Raw genomic sequence first — 13,028 nt, 5'->3', positions numbered from 1 at the left:
GCTTTTTGACTTTCTCCGCTGTGGTATTTTTGCTGCAGCTGAAAAATTAATAACTAATGAATTGGTGCTTCATAGGAAAAGGATTCATGAAAACCCTATGGCACCACTTAGACAAGACCATTAGCATGACTCTGAAGAGGTAAAGTATCTTGCCCAGCCCCCTCATACCAGCCTCATGAAAATTGCCTGTGTTTGCACAGAGTAAGCATTGGAGTTTTTCCAAGTATCTTTTTCTCTCTTTAGGCATGTGGCCTTAATTTAAGTATGTGGAAGAATGAGCCAGACTTTCTGTACCTTAATCCCCCTATCTATACTAGAAAAAATGACTGCTTTTGAAGTATGAATTGTTGAATTAATATTCTGAGTGTGAAAGGAGATTTTGGGGGATTTTATAACTCTAGCCATATTATGTCATAATCAAATATCCACTTTATCCTTACTGCTGAAACTCTTGTTCAAGTCTTGGTCATATCTCTCACCTTGCTAATTATAACCCTCCCATTTCTCACCTCCGTTTCCAGATGGTCCAGATCTTCACTAGCAATTTCGTTTCCTAGTGCTTTGATGATACCACCTTTCCTTGCCTAGTATAATGAGCATAGAATACCTCTGTTTTTGTGAATTGTATTGGCTTTCCTTCTGATTCTGGGTGTGATTGATGGTGGTGTTTGTAATCTGTAAAGCCCTACGTGATTTGGGACTTGGCTCATTTAGGGACTTTCTCTTTGCCGCTTTACCATTTTGGTGGTTGAGAGGATATATGAGGCACTTTTGCCTACTGTTCATGGATGTGCGACCTTTGGGTCTAGAGGCAGACTGTTTCTGGTGGAGGGTCTTCAGCTATTAAGCTCACTTCTTCCAACAGTGGTCTCCTTTAATAATGTTTTGGTCAACCATTTCCTGCATTAAGGTCCATTAATGCATTATTTATGGCTGAGGGGGTAGTATAGAAAAGACTAACAGTGTGGTCAGTATGAAGGAGAGCACATTATATATCGTTTAACAAATGTCCCAATTTAAAAAAAAAAAAAAATTTAAAGCAAAATTCAGTGTGATTTGAGACATTAATTAGCAAATTACACAAGTGCTCAAAGCATAGTTCTTTCTAAAAGTAGGCAAATAGAGAACCCCTTTTCCTTTTCTCCCCTCTACAATTGTACTGTGGTATACTGTCAATGACACTGAATATTTTACTGCTACATGCTTTTTGGCTTGGGTGGTCGAATACAGTTTTATTAGCTGAAGTGTTTTCTTTGCTTTGTTCATGTTTTTTATTTTATTTTTTAAAGAATGGTGATAGGACTGCTGGAAGCCGATGGGAGCTAATCCAGACTGCACTACTTAATAAGTTCACCAGCTCACATGATTTGAAGGTAAGGCCAGCAATCTAAAATAAAGTCAATGGTCCTATATCTGTCTAGGAGTGCCTTTGCCAATCCTAGTTTTCTTTTCTTTTTTTTCTCTGCTGATGAATGGACCCACATAAACAACTGAAGAAAGTGACCATACAGTGGGAAATGTGAAACTCATTCTGCAAAATGTGCTGTCAAATGCACAAAGTAAAGATTCTGGAAAAACAGATATTTTTTCTCTAATCACTTTGTTCCCTTAGGTGTGTTTGATAACATTAGTTTAAAGAAACATAGCAGGCAGGAATGTGATATATTTTTTTTTTAAATGATGGTATCCCTTTATGTAGTGTAGTAGCAGAGCTATTTTCCTCATTGCCTGGTTAAACACAATAAATGCCCAACAGCATTATCCTTAAGTCACTTTTTGTTTTTTGTTTGTTTTTCCTTTTTAAAGGAACTGTTGATTTAGCAATTTAAAAAGAAACCAATCCTACCTGCTCATGGGTTTGAAATTTGAATACAGAATTTTAACCTACCATCTAATTGTTTTAATAGGCTAGACCATTCAAATGTGGAAGAAAGCTGGAAAAAATAGAATTTAGGTCAGATTTGGCTTGTGTGTGCGCGCCTTCCTTCATTTTCTGGTTAGTTTTGTATGAGGTAGGTCCAAAACACATATCAGGCAGTTTCTCTTTTTAATGTGGTTATTTGTATTTATTTAAATCATAAAGACGCTAGTTCAAGTCTCTAGATGCCATAACACAATAAAATGCCAGCAGCGTTAAATAATCATTTCAACATGTCATCAGCTACCTACAAAAATTCCTTTCTTCCCCTTCATTGTTGTAGGAAGCACATCCTCGGCCCTCTCCAAAACTCCATTCAACAGAGGACACATGCAGAGTACCGAGATGGTCCCCAGATTTGCGCTATTTTGGACCAAGCAAAGAGCAGATTCCATTCTAAGTCCTCACTGAGCACCATGGCATTTTTAACACTCTGAACTGCTTTTCACTCAAAAGTAGCAGGCCTTGTGTACCAGTTTTCAGATGTAAATGGAGATACTGAAAATGAGCAAGAGACATAAGTGGTATTCTTCTAAATTCTCATAAATATTTTCTCTAGTGCCTTTTCCTCAGCAAGCTGCACTGTAACTTCCCCAAACATACCTCCTTGCACATTTGCTTCTCAAGCCCTTGTTTGGAGATTTTTCCAGTAACAGTACTCGTTCAGCCTTCATGTGCGCCATATGCCTCCTTGTGCTGGACACTGAAGCCACAGATGGATGCTTGGGAAAACTGCCCTCATTTCCTTTTTTACCGCCTTGGCCTCAGATGGAGCTCTAGCATGTGCTCCTTGAGCGTGCCTCAGTTATTTCAAATTATATTTATAGCTTAAGTTTTGTGAGCGTAGGTCATTGTTAGTAGTAGTTAGTTAGTGAGTGTTAGTAGTGAGAGGATTGGTTTCCCCCCCCCCCTTCTCTTTTTCCTTGGGGAGCCTTGTCTTTCTGACAGGACATGCCTGGCTCTCCAGGCTTCAAATGTTGCCTTTCCTTCGGAGAGGCTATACCTGTGAGCAATAGCCACTCTAAGTGTACCCATTGTTTGGGGGAGTGCAATTTCTGCCTATTCCTCAAGTTGAGGACAAGGAAGAACAAGAAGGTTAAGCTCAGACTGTTAATGTTTGAGTGCTCGCTTCAGTGTCTGGGTCAGGTCAGGAGATTTCTTCCCCCCCGCCCCCTTCCCCCTTGGCACAGGCTCCCCTTAAGAAGTGAATGTTGTTGGAGGCTTCTGAAAGGCTCCTAGAAAAGGAGCGTGGACTCTCATCTGAAAGAGCCTGCTCCAGAAAAGCCCAGTCCCCTTTGAAGAGCTACAGTCTCCAATGCCTTGACCTCCTGGCTTAGTACCATTGAGTAGAAGGACTCCTCATCTGGTACTGGTGGAGCCAGAAAGCCCTGGAGCTCGAGGGAGAGACATGGCTCTGACAGGGAGAAGGAGGGAAAGCATAAACACCGTTGTCCGGTACTGTCAGTTCCAGGCCCATGTCAGCACCTACCCATTTGGCACCCTCGGTACTGAGGAAGCAATGGTGCCAGACTCCATTAGTGTCTACGCTGGTATACCTGCCATCGGTGATACCGTCAGCTTTGGCTACCATGTCCATAGCTACCACATTGGTACAGCTTCCCTACTCGGTACCTCAAGAGTTCAGATATGTGAGGGACTTGTCCATAACTAGGGCCCTACCAAATTCACGACCATGAAAAACGCGTCATGGACCATGAAATCTGGTCTCCTGCCATGGTCTCTGGCCTTTTGTGTGCTTTTACCTTCTGTGATACAGATTTCATGTGGGAGACCAGGGTTTCTCAAATTGGGGGTTCTGACCCAAAAAAAGTTGCAGGGGGGGGTCGCAAGGTTATTTTAGGGGGGTCATGCTTTTGCCATCCTTGCTTCTGCACTGCTGCCTTCAGATCTGGGTGACCGGAGAGTGGCGGCTGCCGACTGAGGGCCCAGCTCTGCAGGCAGCAGCACAGGAGTAAGTGTGGCAATGCCATGCCAGCCTTACTTCTGCGCTGCTGATGGCGGCGGCTCTGCTTTCAAAGCTAGGCTCCCGGCCAGCAGCCACTGCTCTCCAGCTGCCCAGCTCTGAAGGCAGTGCTGCCACCTGCAGAAGTGGGGAAGTAAGGGTAGCAGTACCCTCCCCAACCCCCTGGCAACCCCCCCTCCCAACTCCTTTTTGGGTCAGGATCCCTACAATTACAACACTGTGAAATTTCAGATTTAAATAGCTGAAATTGTGAAATTTATGATTTTTAAAATCCTATGACCATGAAATTGACCAAATGGACTGTGAATTTGGTAGGGCCCTATCCATAACATATGAGCCGGAATCCCAGTTCCTCGTCAGTACTGAGTGTCTCTCAGTACTGAGACCTCGGTCTCCAGACTGCTGTAGTCCCCCTGTACCTCAGGATTCTCCATCCTTTTCTATGCTCCTCCATCGGACAGTGTTGAGGAGGATGAAGGGGTCTTCTATTTGAGTCCAGGGTTCCCCAACATAGCCTGTCAGGAACCCATTCTTTGACAGTCATAGGGAAGAGTGTAACCATCATCAAGGGTGGTGGAACTAACCCTATATGCCACCCCCACTCCTGTATGGGCCCCCCTCAATGGGCATACTAGGATCCCTGGGCTGCTTACTGACAGCAATTCTCTAGACACAAGAGTAGGGTTGTTCAGTCCTCTCCTCCTCAACCAGCCACCCCATACCCTCCTCACCCCAGGAAGAGACACTTTTTAGGAACAGGAGCCCAGGGCAGATGAAGAAATCACCCTCAAACACCAATTTCATCCTCTTCTCCAGGCGAAGCAGTTTTGCCTCCACCATCTTCCAGGGCCAGTGATTTTCAGCAATTTGAAGACCTCATAAAGAAGGTAGCTGACACTCTTCAAATTCCACTTGAAGAGGTCTGGGATTCACAACACGTCATAAGCTGTTAGATATTCTACTGTCAACAACACCCTCCAGGTGGCATTATCTATCAGTGAGGCACTTCTGGATCCCGCTAAGACTCTATGGCAAACATCTTCTACTATTCCACCCATGTGTAAAAGGGCAGACAAAAAATATTATATTTCCCCTAAGGACTCTGATTTCTTGTTCTCCCACCCTCCACCAAACTCCCTAGTAGTGGATGCAGTAAACAAGTAGGGCAGGCAGCACTTCTCCATTTCTGTTCCACATGACAAGGACCATAAGAGACTTGAACTTTTTGGACAGAAGTCCTATTCATCAGCAATCCTGCAGTTCAGGATCATGAACTATCAAACAATCCATTTCAGAAACTATAATAAATTGATGGCTTTTATTGAACACCTGGGATAGGAACATGGGGAGCAATTCCAGTCCATTTCAAAGGGGCAATTATTGGCCAGGACTGCTCTTCAAACATCCTTAGTTGCTGTGGACACTGCTGCCAGGTCCATCTCCATGGTGGTAGTTATGCGCAGGGCATGATGGCTCCAGCTCTTGAGATTTCCAAGAGAAGTACTGAAAACTGTTGAGGCCCTCCCTTTCAGTGGTTGTAGGCTTTTTTTGGGGACAACAGATGAGTCTTTGCATACACTGAAGGACTCTGGAGCTACTTTATATTCCCTGGGCATATATATACCTACTAATAAGAGATAGTTTAGTAGGTCACAAGCTGACTGGAGATCACGTCCTGATCAGTTCTCTGGATTCCATAGGTCCACTGAACGCCGCAGGAAAAGACATAAGTTTCAGAGAAAAAGGACAGCCCACCTGCCCTCCATGACCACTCAACCATCTCCTAAGCAGCAGTTTTGAGAGGCTGGTTGAGAGTTGGGATCCTCCTGCATCTCTGGTTTTACAGCTGCAACTGTTTGCCCTCCACCCTCTCTTTGGGGACTGCCTTTCTGATTTCCAGCATGCCTGGAGGTGAATTACTACAGACAAGTGGGTTATAGAGGTTACAACAGCACACTATATCATCCATTGTACGTCACTCCCTCCTTTCAATTCCCCTTCCCCATTGCTCTTTAGGGACCCCTTTCATGAAGTTGTATTAAGATGGAAGGTGAACTCCTCTGTTTAGAAGCAACAGAGCCAGTCCTTGCCCCTCAGAGGGGCAAGAGGTTTTACTCAAAGTATTTCCTCATATGAAAGAAGGATGGAGGGCGGAGACTGATCTTTGATCTAAGAGTTCTGAACAAGTTTGTAAAGCCTCAGAAGTTCAGGATGGCGATTCTGGCAGCTATAATTACTTCACTAGAGAAGGGGGATTGGTTTTCAGCTCTCGACCTACAAGATGCCTGTTTCCATATAATGATACACCCTTCGCACAGGAAATATTTATGATTCACTGTAGACAGGATCATTTCCAGAGTACTTCCCTTCAGTATCTCCTCTGTCCCAAGGCTGTTTCTGCAAGGTTGTGGTGGTAGTGGCTGTTTACCTCTGACAGGAGCCAATCCTGGTCTTCCAAGGGCCATTCCTATGAAGCAGTGCTGTCTTCCAGCCTCCTGGCCCTTGCTCTGTTTTCAAGGTTGGCTCAGAATGACATATTCTCCAGTCAGAAACACCTTGGACAGACAGGTGACTGTTCCTCTATAAGTGAGGAACTCCCTGGATTGGTGGAAAGATCAATTCAACATATTCATGGACATTCTCTTCTGTCGCCCAATTACATCACTGACTTTAACGACCAATGCATCGCTATTGGGATGGGGAACTCATCTCAGTGCTCTCATGCTTCAGGGCAAATGGACAGCTCAGAAAACCAATCTGCACATCAATCTGTTGGAGCTCAGGGCTGTCAGGAATTCCTGCTTCTATTTCTATTTCACAAGAAATGAGGCTGCTGGAAAGGCTTTAAACCTTTTTTAAAAAACAATTAAAAAAAAAAAAAGCCTCTGTGCCCTGTGATGACTAAAGAAAATGCTCAATTTTTATGTTTCATGAATGACATAGCAACTACTAAATTATTTTTTTGTCAACAATTCCTAGCGTGTGTTTTGAGGCTGACTAATTTCTTGAAGCAGTGTAAAATTGATATTTTAGAAATGTTGTTCTTTGTTTAAAAAAACAAAAACAAAATGAGTTTAAATTAGACAAAAAGAAATCATAAAGTCAAATACACACACACAAAGAGTAAATTAAGAACTAAGTCAGTTTTTCTTGGAATTATTTTTGGTAAGATTATGTTTAGGCCTGGTCCTTGTTTCTCTGTTTTTAATTGTTCTGCTTAACCTTGCTATGCTTTTGATTCTCTAGTGCCCTACACATGCAAAAGCTCCTGACAACTTCAAGGGGAGTTTTTTGTCTATATAAAGCCTTCAGGTGAGGCTCCAAGATAGCAAGTTTGTTGTGTGTTAAGATACTTTTCTGCCAGTAGATGGTGCTGTTTCTTCAAAAAGATAAACTTCAGTGAATTGTCATATGCCAACCAAGAATCTGTATTTATTATTCCAGTATGTGTGTTTTTTTTTTCCCCATAGGAGGCTATATTGAGATATAATGTTGCTTATGCCAAGAAGTGGGACTTTACTGCTCTTACTGACTTCTGTGATAAGGTAAAGAAAGTTTACTTCAAAACTGAAAATCTAAAAGATAATTCAATGAATTCTGGCTATATTTACTGTATATCTGGTGTTACTTTTTTTTCATTTTCCCTTCTAACAAGAGTCACGAGCTGTACATTTCTATAACTGGCCCAAATGTAATACTTTGGTTGGCCATGGTAGCTACAGTGGTTAGTGCATACGAGGCATTTGCTTCATTCTAGATTTTGCATGACTAGCTCAGAAGTTTTAGAGCATTCCTGAACCGTTTGCTTCCAGGAAAAAATCTGTGATCATCCTGCTATGCTGCCAGATTTGTTAGTAAACTCTATTGTGTTTTTCTAAAGAAACATTGTACTAAAAAGAAACTTATTTTTATGTTTCTCCCCAGTTTCATTCCCTGACACAGAGACTGGTTGTAAGTCTAGCAGTATATTTTTCTTTTAAGGTACGGGAGGTCTTGATTTCAAACTTTAGACAAACCCTTGTGAAGATGGGGCAATTGCTCTATCTTCAAACTTTCCCCCTGGCAAGAGGATGGGGGAAGAGAGCTACAGGTGACAGATGCTAGTAACATTGCTTAATGCACTTCTACAAAGTGCTCAGATGCCATGTTGATGAAGGCAGTACAAGAACTTAAATAGACTACAAAGAAAGGGTTTGTATCTTGAGTTTAAGAGCTCCAAAAAAGACACAGATTCTGAGTTGGAAGGAGAGAAAGAAATGTATTTGGAAAATACACAAGACTGCCTTTGTTTTGGTGATAAAAATTATGGATGGGTCTCCAGCCGGGGGCTTCTCCAGTAGGTAATTCAGGTATGGTTGAAATTGAATTTGATTTGTATTGAATGTTATAGTCAAAATAAATGTTTTATAAAGGAGAATTTTTAATATGGTATGGACTTGTTGGGAAGTTTTTGGTAGTCCATTACAAAGATATGCCAGAAAATTTGAAATATGCCTGCTTTACAATAAAATATAGAAGAAAATGTATTTTCTTTTGTTGACCAATTTTTACAGAAGCAAAAATTTCATAGGAGGAACAATAAGTATCCAAAAGTAGCTGTGCATTTAAACAATTGGTGTTTAGTAGTTTTCTTCATAATTCATGTGTTTGCCCTTTTGTAAGTTCATACAGTACGTACATGTAAAAACGTTTGGTCAACTTGATCCATGTGGGAAAGCAGGCTGTTCTTTGCAATACCTCTCTTATGCTCATAGGGACAGCTGGATTGGAGTGGGATTTGGTTCTGGGACAACATGGCGGTGGCACTGCTGCAGAAGGGCAGCTGTAAAAACTGCTTATGGGTTCATAGGGAGCCCTCCTTGTCAAGATTGTCTTGAAGAGGTGCTGAATCAGTCTTTCTTCAGGCCTCTCTGGAGCTGCCCCCTCCTAGTCCTAGTTCATCTTCTTTTGGGGCTGCATTGGCTAGCTTTCATGCCATTAGCTTAGCAGTGGTTGTGGGTATTTTTTTGCATCCTTGCTCCTGGTGTGCTTTCCACCACTCAGGGCTTGCAACATTGGCTGCACCACCAGAAATTAATCTGGTCTGTTGAAGATGCTCCCTATAATATTGTCAAACAATATAATATTTCAATAAATATAACAACTTATAAAAAAGGGGTGGGAAAACCCCTGTCATAGGGCGACCCTGCTGGGGCTACCCTCCAGCAGCAGGTTGTGGCAAAACAGGCCTACTGGCCTTAATTTCCCTCCTTTAGAGTCACCTGCAACTCTGTACTAGCTTTCTTTACTCACTAATATCCTCATTGGGGCCAGTTTATTACCAAATCTAGTGCAATTTAGTCCATAACAGAAGGCTTAAAACATAATGTATTACTTGCCCACAGTGTATGTAGTTCTTTAAAAATTCCATGACTTCTAGTCCATTAATTTGGGACATACCACACTCTAGTGTATTCTACCACACCTGGGTTTTTCATTAGTCTTCTACTGATCTTCTGCCAGGACAGCTATCCCTGTCCTTCCAGCAGGGATGCAACCCTGTTCTTCCCAGTGGAGAACACACATCCCTCTTCCCCCTACAACGCTTCTCTGCTGGAAGTTCATCCTCATCCAGGAAGCAATCCATGACTTCCCCTGTTCCATTAACCTCTCATTTCAGACAGGCCATAAGGTAAGCTCCTCTGCTGCTTATTTCCCATCAGCCCTTTCTGGCCCTCAACTCCAGCTTGAGAGTCAGCCGGCAGCTCCCTCTGCTCTGTTTCTTGTCTTCACCCCTCTCCAGCCCTTTGGCCCTGGCCCTGGCCCTTGGGGAGGTCAGCTGGCAAACCCTTCTGCTGCTTTCTTGCATTCATCCCTTTCTGGCCGTGGCTCTCCCGCTTTAAAGTCAGCAGGCAACTTCCTCTCCTGCTCTCAGCCTTTAGTCCTGGCTCTCCATCCTAAGTGGTCAGTCATCAAACCCCTCTTACGTCTCTCCTGTCAGCCTTGCCCCGGTAACCTATAGCTTCCTTCAGGGAATTCCTACAGTCTCCTGGTCTCTGGCAGCTCTCAGCTGCCCTTTTTCTGACTGACTCCTTCACTGTCTTTGTCTCTACCCAAATATATGGCACATGTGCCTTGCTTTAAGCTCAGCTGGGGTCAACTGACCAGTCACAGATGACCTGGCCTCTTCCCTTTAAAGGACCAATATCCCCCTGTTTCAATCCCCAATGTTTTTTTTATCAAAAGTACTATTGAAGAATACACTCGAATGTTTGAAACTGATACTGCACAGCTACAAATGTTTCTGAGCTTGTCATAATGCATGCAAGTGATGCTGTGGGAGTTCAAAAACTGTGGATGATCAGACTGGGAGATCATCAGCCAGAGGCAGTAAGTAATAGCTGGTACTGGAGAAGATAGGAACAATAGGGAAATAAACTACAGTGGGCATTAATCCATCCAAAGGTGGGAAGGCAGTTTCTGTCACACAGTAACAGTGATTTATTTGTGAGATTCCCAGAGAAATTGAGAAAAGCTGTACCAAAGTCTGAGCTGCAGACTAGGCTTGAATAGTGTGTGTTGGTATACTAAACAAAGAATAATGAAAATCACATAAATTGTACAAAAAGGGAATAAATCCATCCCCCAGTTCAGAAATTAAATGTCTAGAGCTATGGCACAGGAAAATTTCCCTCTCCAAATTTTCTAACTTCCCCATTACTCTCATAACTAAATCATTTCATGGAAATGCATGTATTCATACATGTTAAAAAGTTGAATTCCCCAAAAAACTATCAGAGTCATAGGTGAGTGAGGTAGTATATTTTACTGGACCAACTTCTTGTGGTTAAAGATTCAAGCTTTTGATCTTACAAATCTGAAGAAGAGCTCTGAGTAAGCTCAAAAGCGTGTCTCTTTCACTATGAGAGGTTTGTCCAGAAAATTATATTACGTCATCCACCTAACATCCGGGGAACAAAACAGCTACAACAACACTGCAAACAAAAAAGACTATATATTTTAGATCGAGAAATTATTTTAAATCAGTTTTGGACTGAGGAACATGAAAACTTTGAAAGGTTCCATAAATTATCAAAACCTCTTCTTTTGCTTACTTTGCAGTACCAGAGCACATGAGCTATTGAATGAAAAGCTGAGCTTCTGTGGGCACTCAGTGGAGATGATTGCAGATTGACCTAAACATGCCAGCTGGAGTGAAGTGCAGAGTTTGAACCTATTGACTTTGGGAGTTAGCACTTACAGTTTTACTGATTACTGATGCTTTCTCCTATTTACTAAGTCCATTTGAGAGGGTGGGATGAAAGCAAAACTAGTTGTAGTAGTAAAAGTCCAGGGGGTGGCAAGTCACTTGACTAAGAAGAGGAAATAATTTGCTGAACATTGGTCAAAATTAGTACAAAAAAGTATAAAATTGCGATTTTGTTGTTAGAGCTGGAGACTAAGACAAGAACCTTTGTTTTCACTCACAGCCACTGCTTACTTTCTGTGGTTTTTTTAACTAAGTCCTGTACGGTCTGATTTGCGGAAGAGCTGAGCCTCCACAATTCTAACTGCATTCCACTATTGTCCTCTGGATAGCCCTGTCTGCTGTAATGGCACATTGGGGCCCGTTTGTATCTGGGTGTAACTTTTAGGCCATATCTGTATATAATAAATATTTAACAATGTTATTCCAAAGAATGTTGGCATTGCAATCTCCTGATGCATCTTCTGTGTGCTCAATGCTCCTCACCCACTAATTTGTTTCATGCTATCCTATTAGCAAATTCTTGTCTTGTGCATCTGCTTGTGATTTTCTTAATTGTTATATAGTCAAAATACAGGGTCATTCTTTAAATTTTTAAATGTAAAATCCAAATTAATTTTCCTTGTAACAGCAATACTTATTAAGATAGTATTAAACCTTTGGGTGAGTGTTTTAAATATTAAAGCTCTTTTGGCTTTTTAAACCGGTTTAGAAACAGATTCCTGTACGCAACCCAGTGTCTCTATCATTCTCATGTGGGAAAGTTTCAAAGTTCTAGTTTGCCAAAGGTGCTGCTAATTCCAAAGGCTGAGTGATGTAAGGAGGGCAAGATCAAAAGGGACTTCCCCTGTTGGCTGTCAGAATGATAATGCACAGGTGATCCATTGACATTTTATAATTCTGTCAGCTCAACCTGTATACAGCTAGTTAATTTTTGAAGGTCATTTGTTTCAGTTAAGTAACAGTAAAAGATGGGGATGATGGTTACTTTGTAGAAAAGTGCATGGGGGTACAATATACAGCCTGAAATGTGTTTAAGAGATCAGATCGATGTGGCTTGGTGATGCCCTCATAAAAAATACCCAAGTATTTTTGAATTGACTATTCTTGGTCTCTTACCTGATTATAGGGTTAAATTACACAGTCTGGTTGTGGGCCTTGGGCAGGAGCAAGAGCTTACGATTTGGTGGCCCTAAGCAGATGGATATAATTCTGCTAGATATGTGGGTGCTTTCATTGAGAATATATAAAATACATTTTATAACAATGGTAAGGTTGCAAAGTCAAGCACTTGAAAGTTAAGAAATGGCAGAACTTGGTTCCTTGTGCAATCTTAAATTGGCCCCATTGTGTGTATTCGTTTTCATAGTCTGGACCAACATCATATTGAAAGTCTGACAGAAGTAGCAGAGCCCCAGCTCAGCTGTGTCCCAGTCCAGTGCCTTAAACACAAGAGAACATCTTTTTTCTCTACTTGAAACTTTCTGCCTCATTCATTGTCCATTCTGTGCACTGAGGGGCCCTGACAAATTATAATTTGAGTTTATAATACATACATACATACAATGGAGGTAGTTTAAGTTTGCACAGGAAACCTCAATTCTTGGATTTCGGCCATTGACAACTGATATCTTGAAAGGCATGAAATATTATTGTTTAGCCTGGCATTGCTAAACATATTTTGCTGGTTAGTAAGGTTGAATGCAGAGAGATTTTTTTTTTAAATGTTTCAAACTAGGGAATATGGTGGGTTTTATTTTATTTTTTTATTGAATCCATCTTTGACAGAGTAGTGTCTCTTCTGCCGTATTCACCTAATCTTAATCCCTTTTCTTTTTTGAATTTCTAGTATTCTTTTGCTCACATCTGTTCGGATGGAA

At 41.7% G+C, this 13,028-nt stretch overlaps 1 protein-coding gene across 4 annotated transcripts in view; it reads left to right on the top strand.

Annotated features, from left to right (window-relative positions):
* Positions 1-13,028, top strand: part of PARG (poly(ADP-ribose) glycohydrolase) — a 126,151-nt gene that overhangs the window by 16,638 nt on the left and 96,485 nt on the right. For all 4 annotated transcript variants that reach the window (XM_074958740.1, XM_074958739.1, XM_074958738.1 and 1 more), the window contains 2 exons: positions 1,290-1,373; positions 7,373-7,447. In XM_074958740.1, coding sequence (XP_074814841.1) covers positions 1,290-1,373; positions 7,373-7,447 — 159 coding nt within the window. The remainder of the gene's footprint in view (positions 1-1,289; positions 1,374-7,372; positions 7,448-13,028) is intronic.

Source organism: Natator depressus, chromosome 7, assembly GCF_965152275.1.
Source record: "Natator depressus isolate rNatDep1 chromosome 7, rNatDep2.hap1, whole genome shotgun sequence".
Lineage (NCBI taxonomy): Eukaryota > Metazoa > Chordata > Testudines > Cheloniidae > Natator > Natator depressus.
Note: the sequence above shows the minus strand (reverse complement) of the source record. Positions and strands in the feature narration are given on the sequence as shown.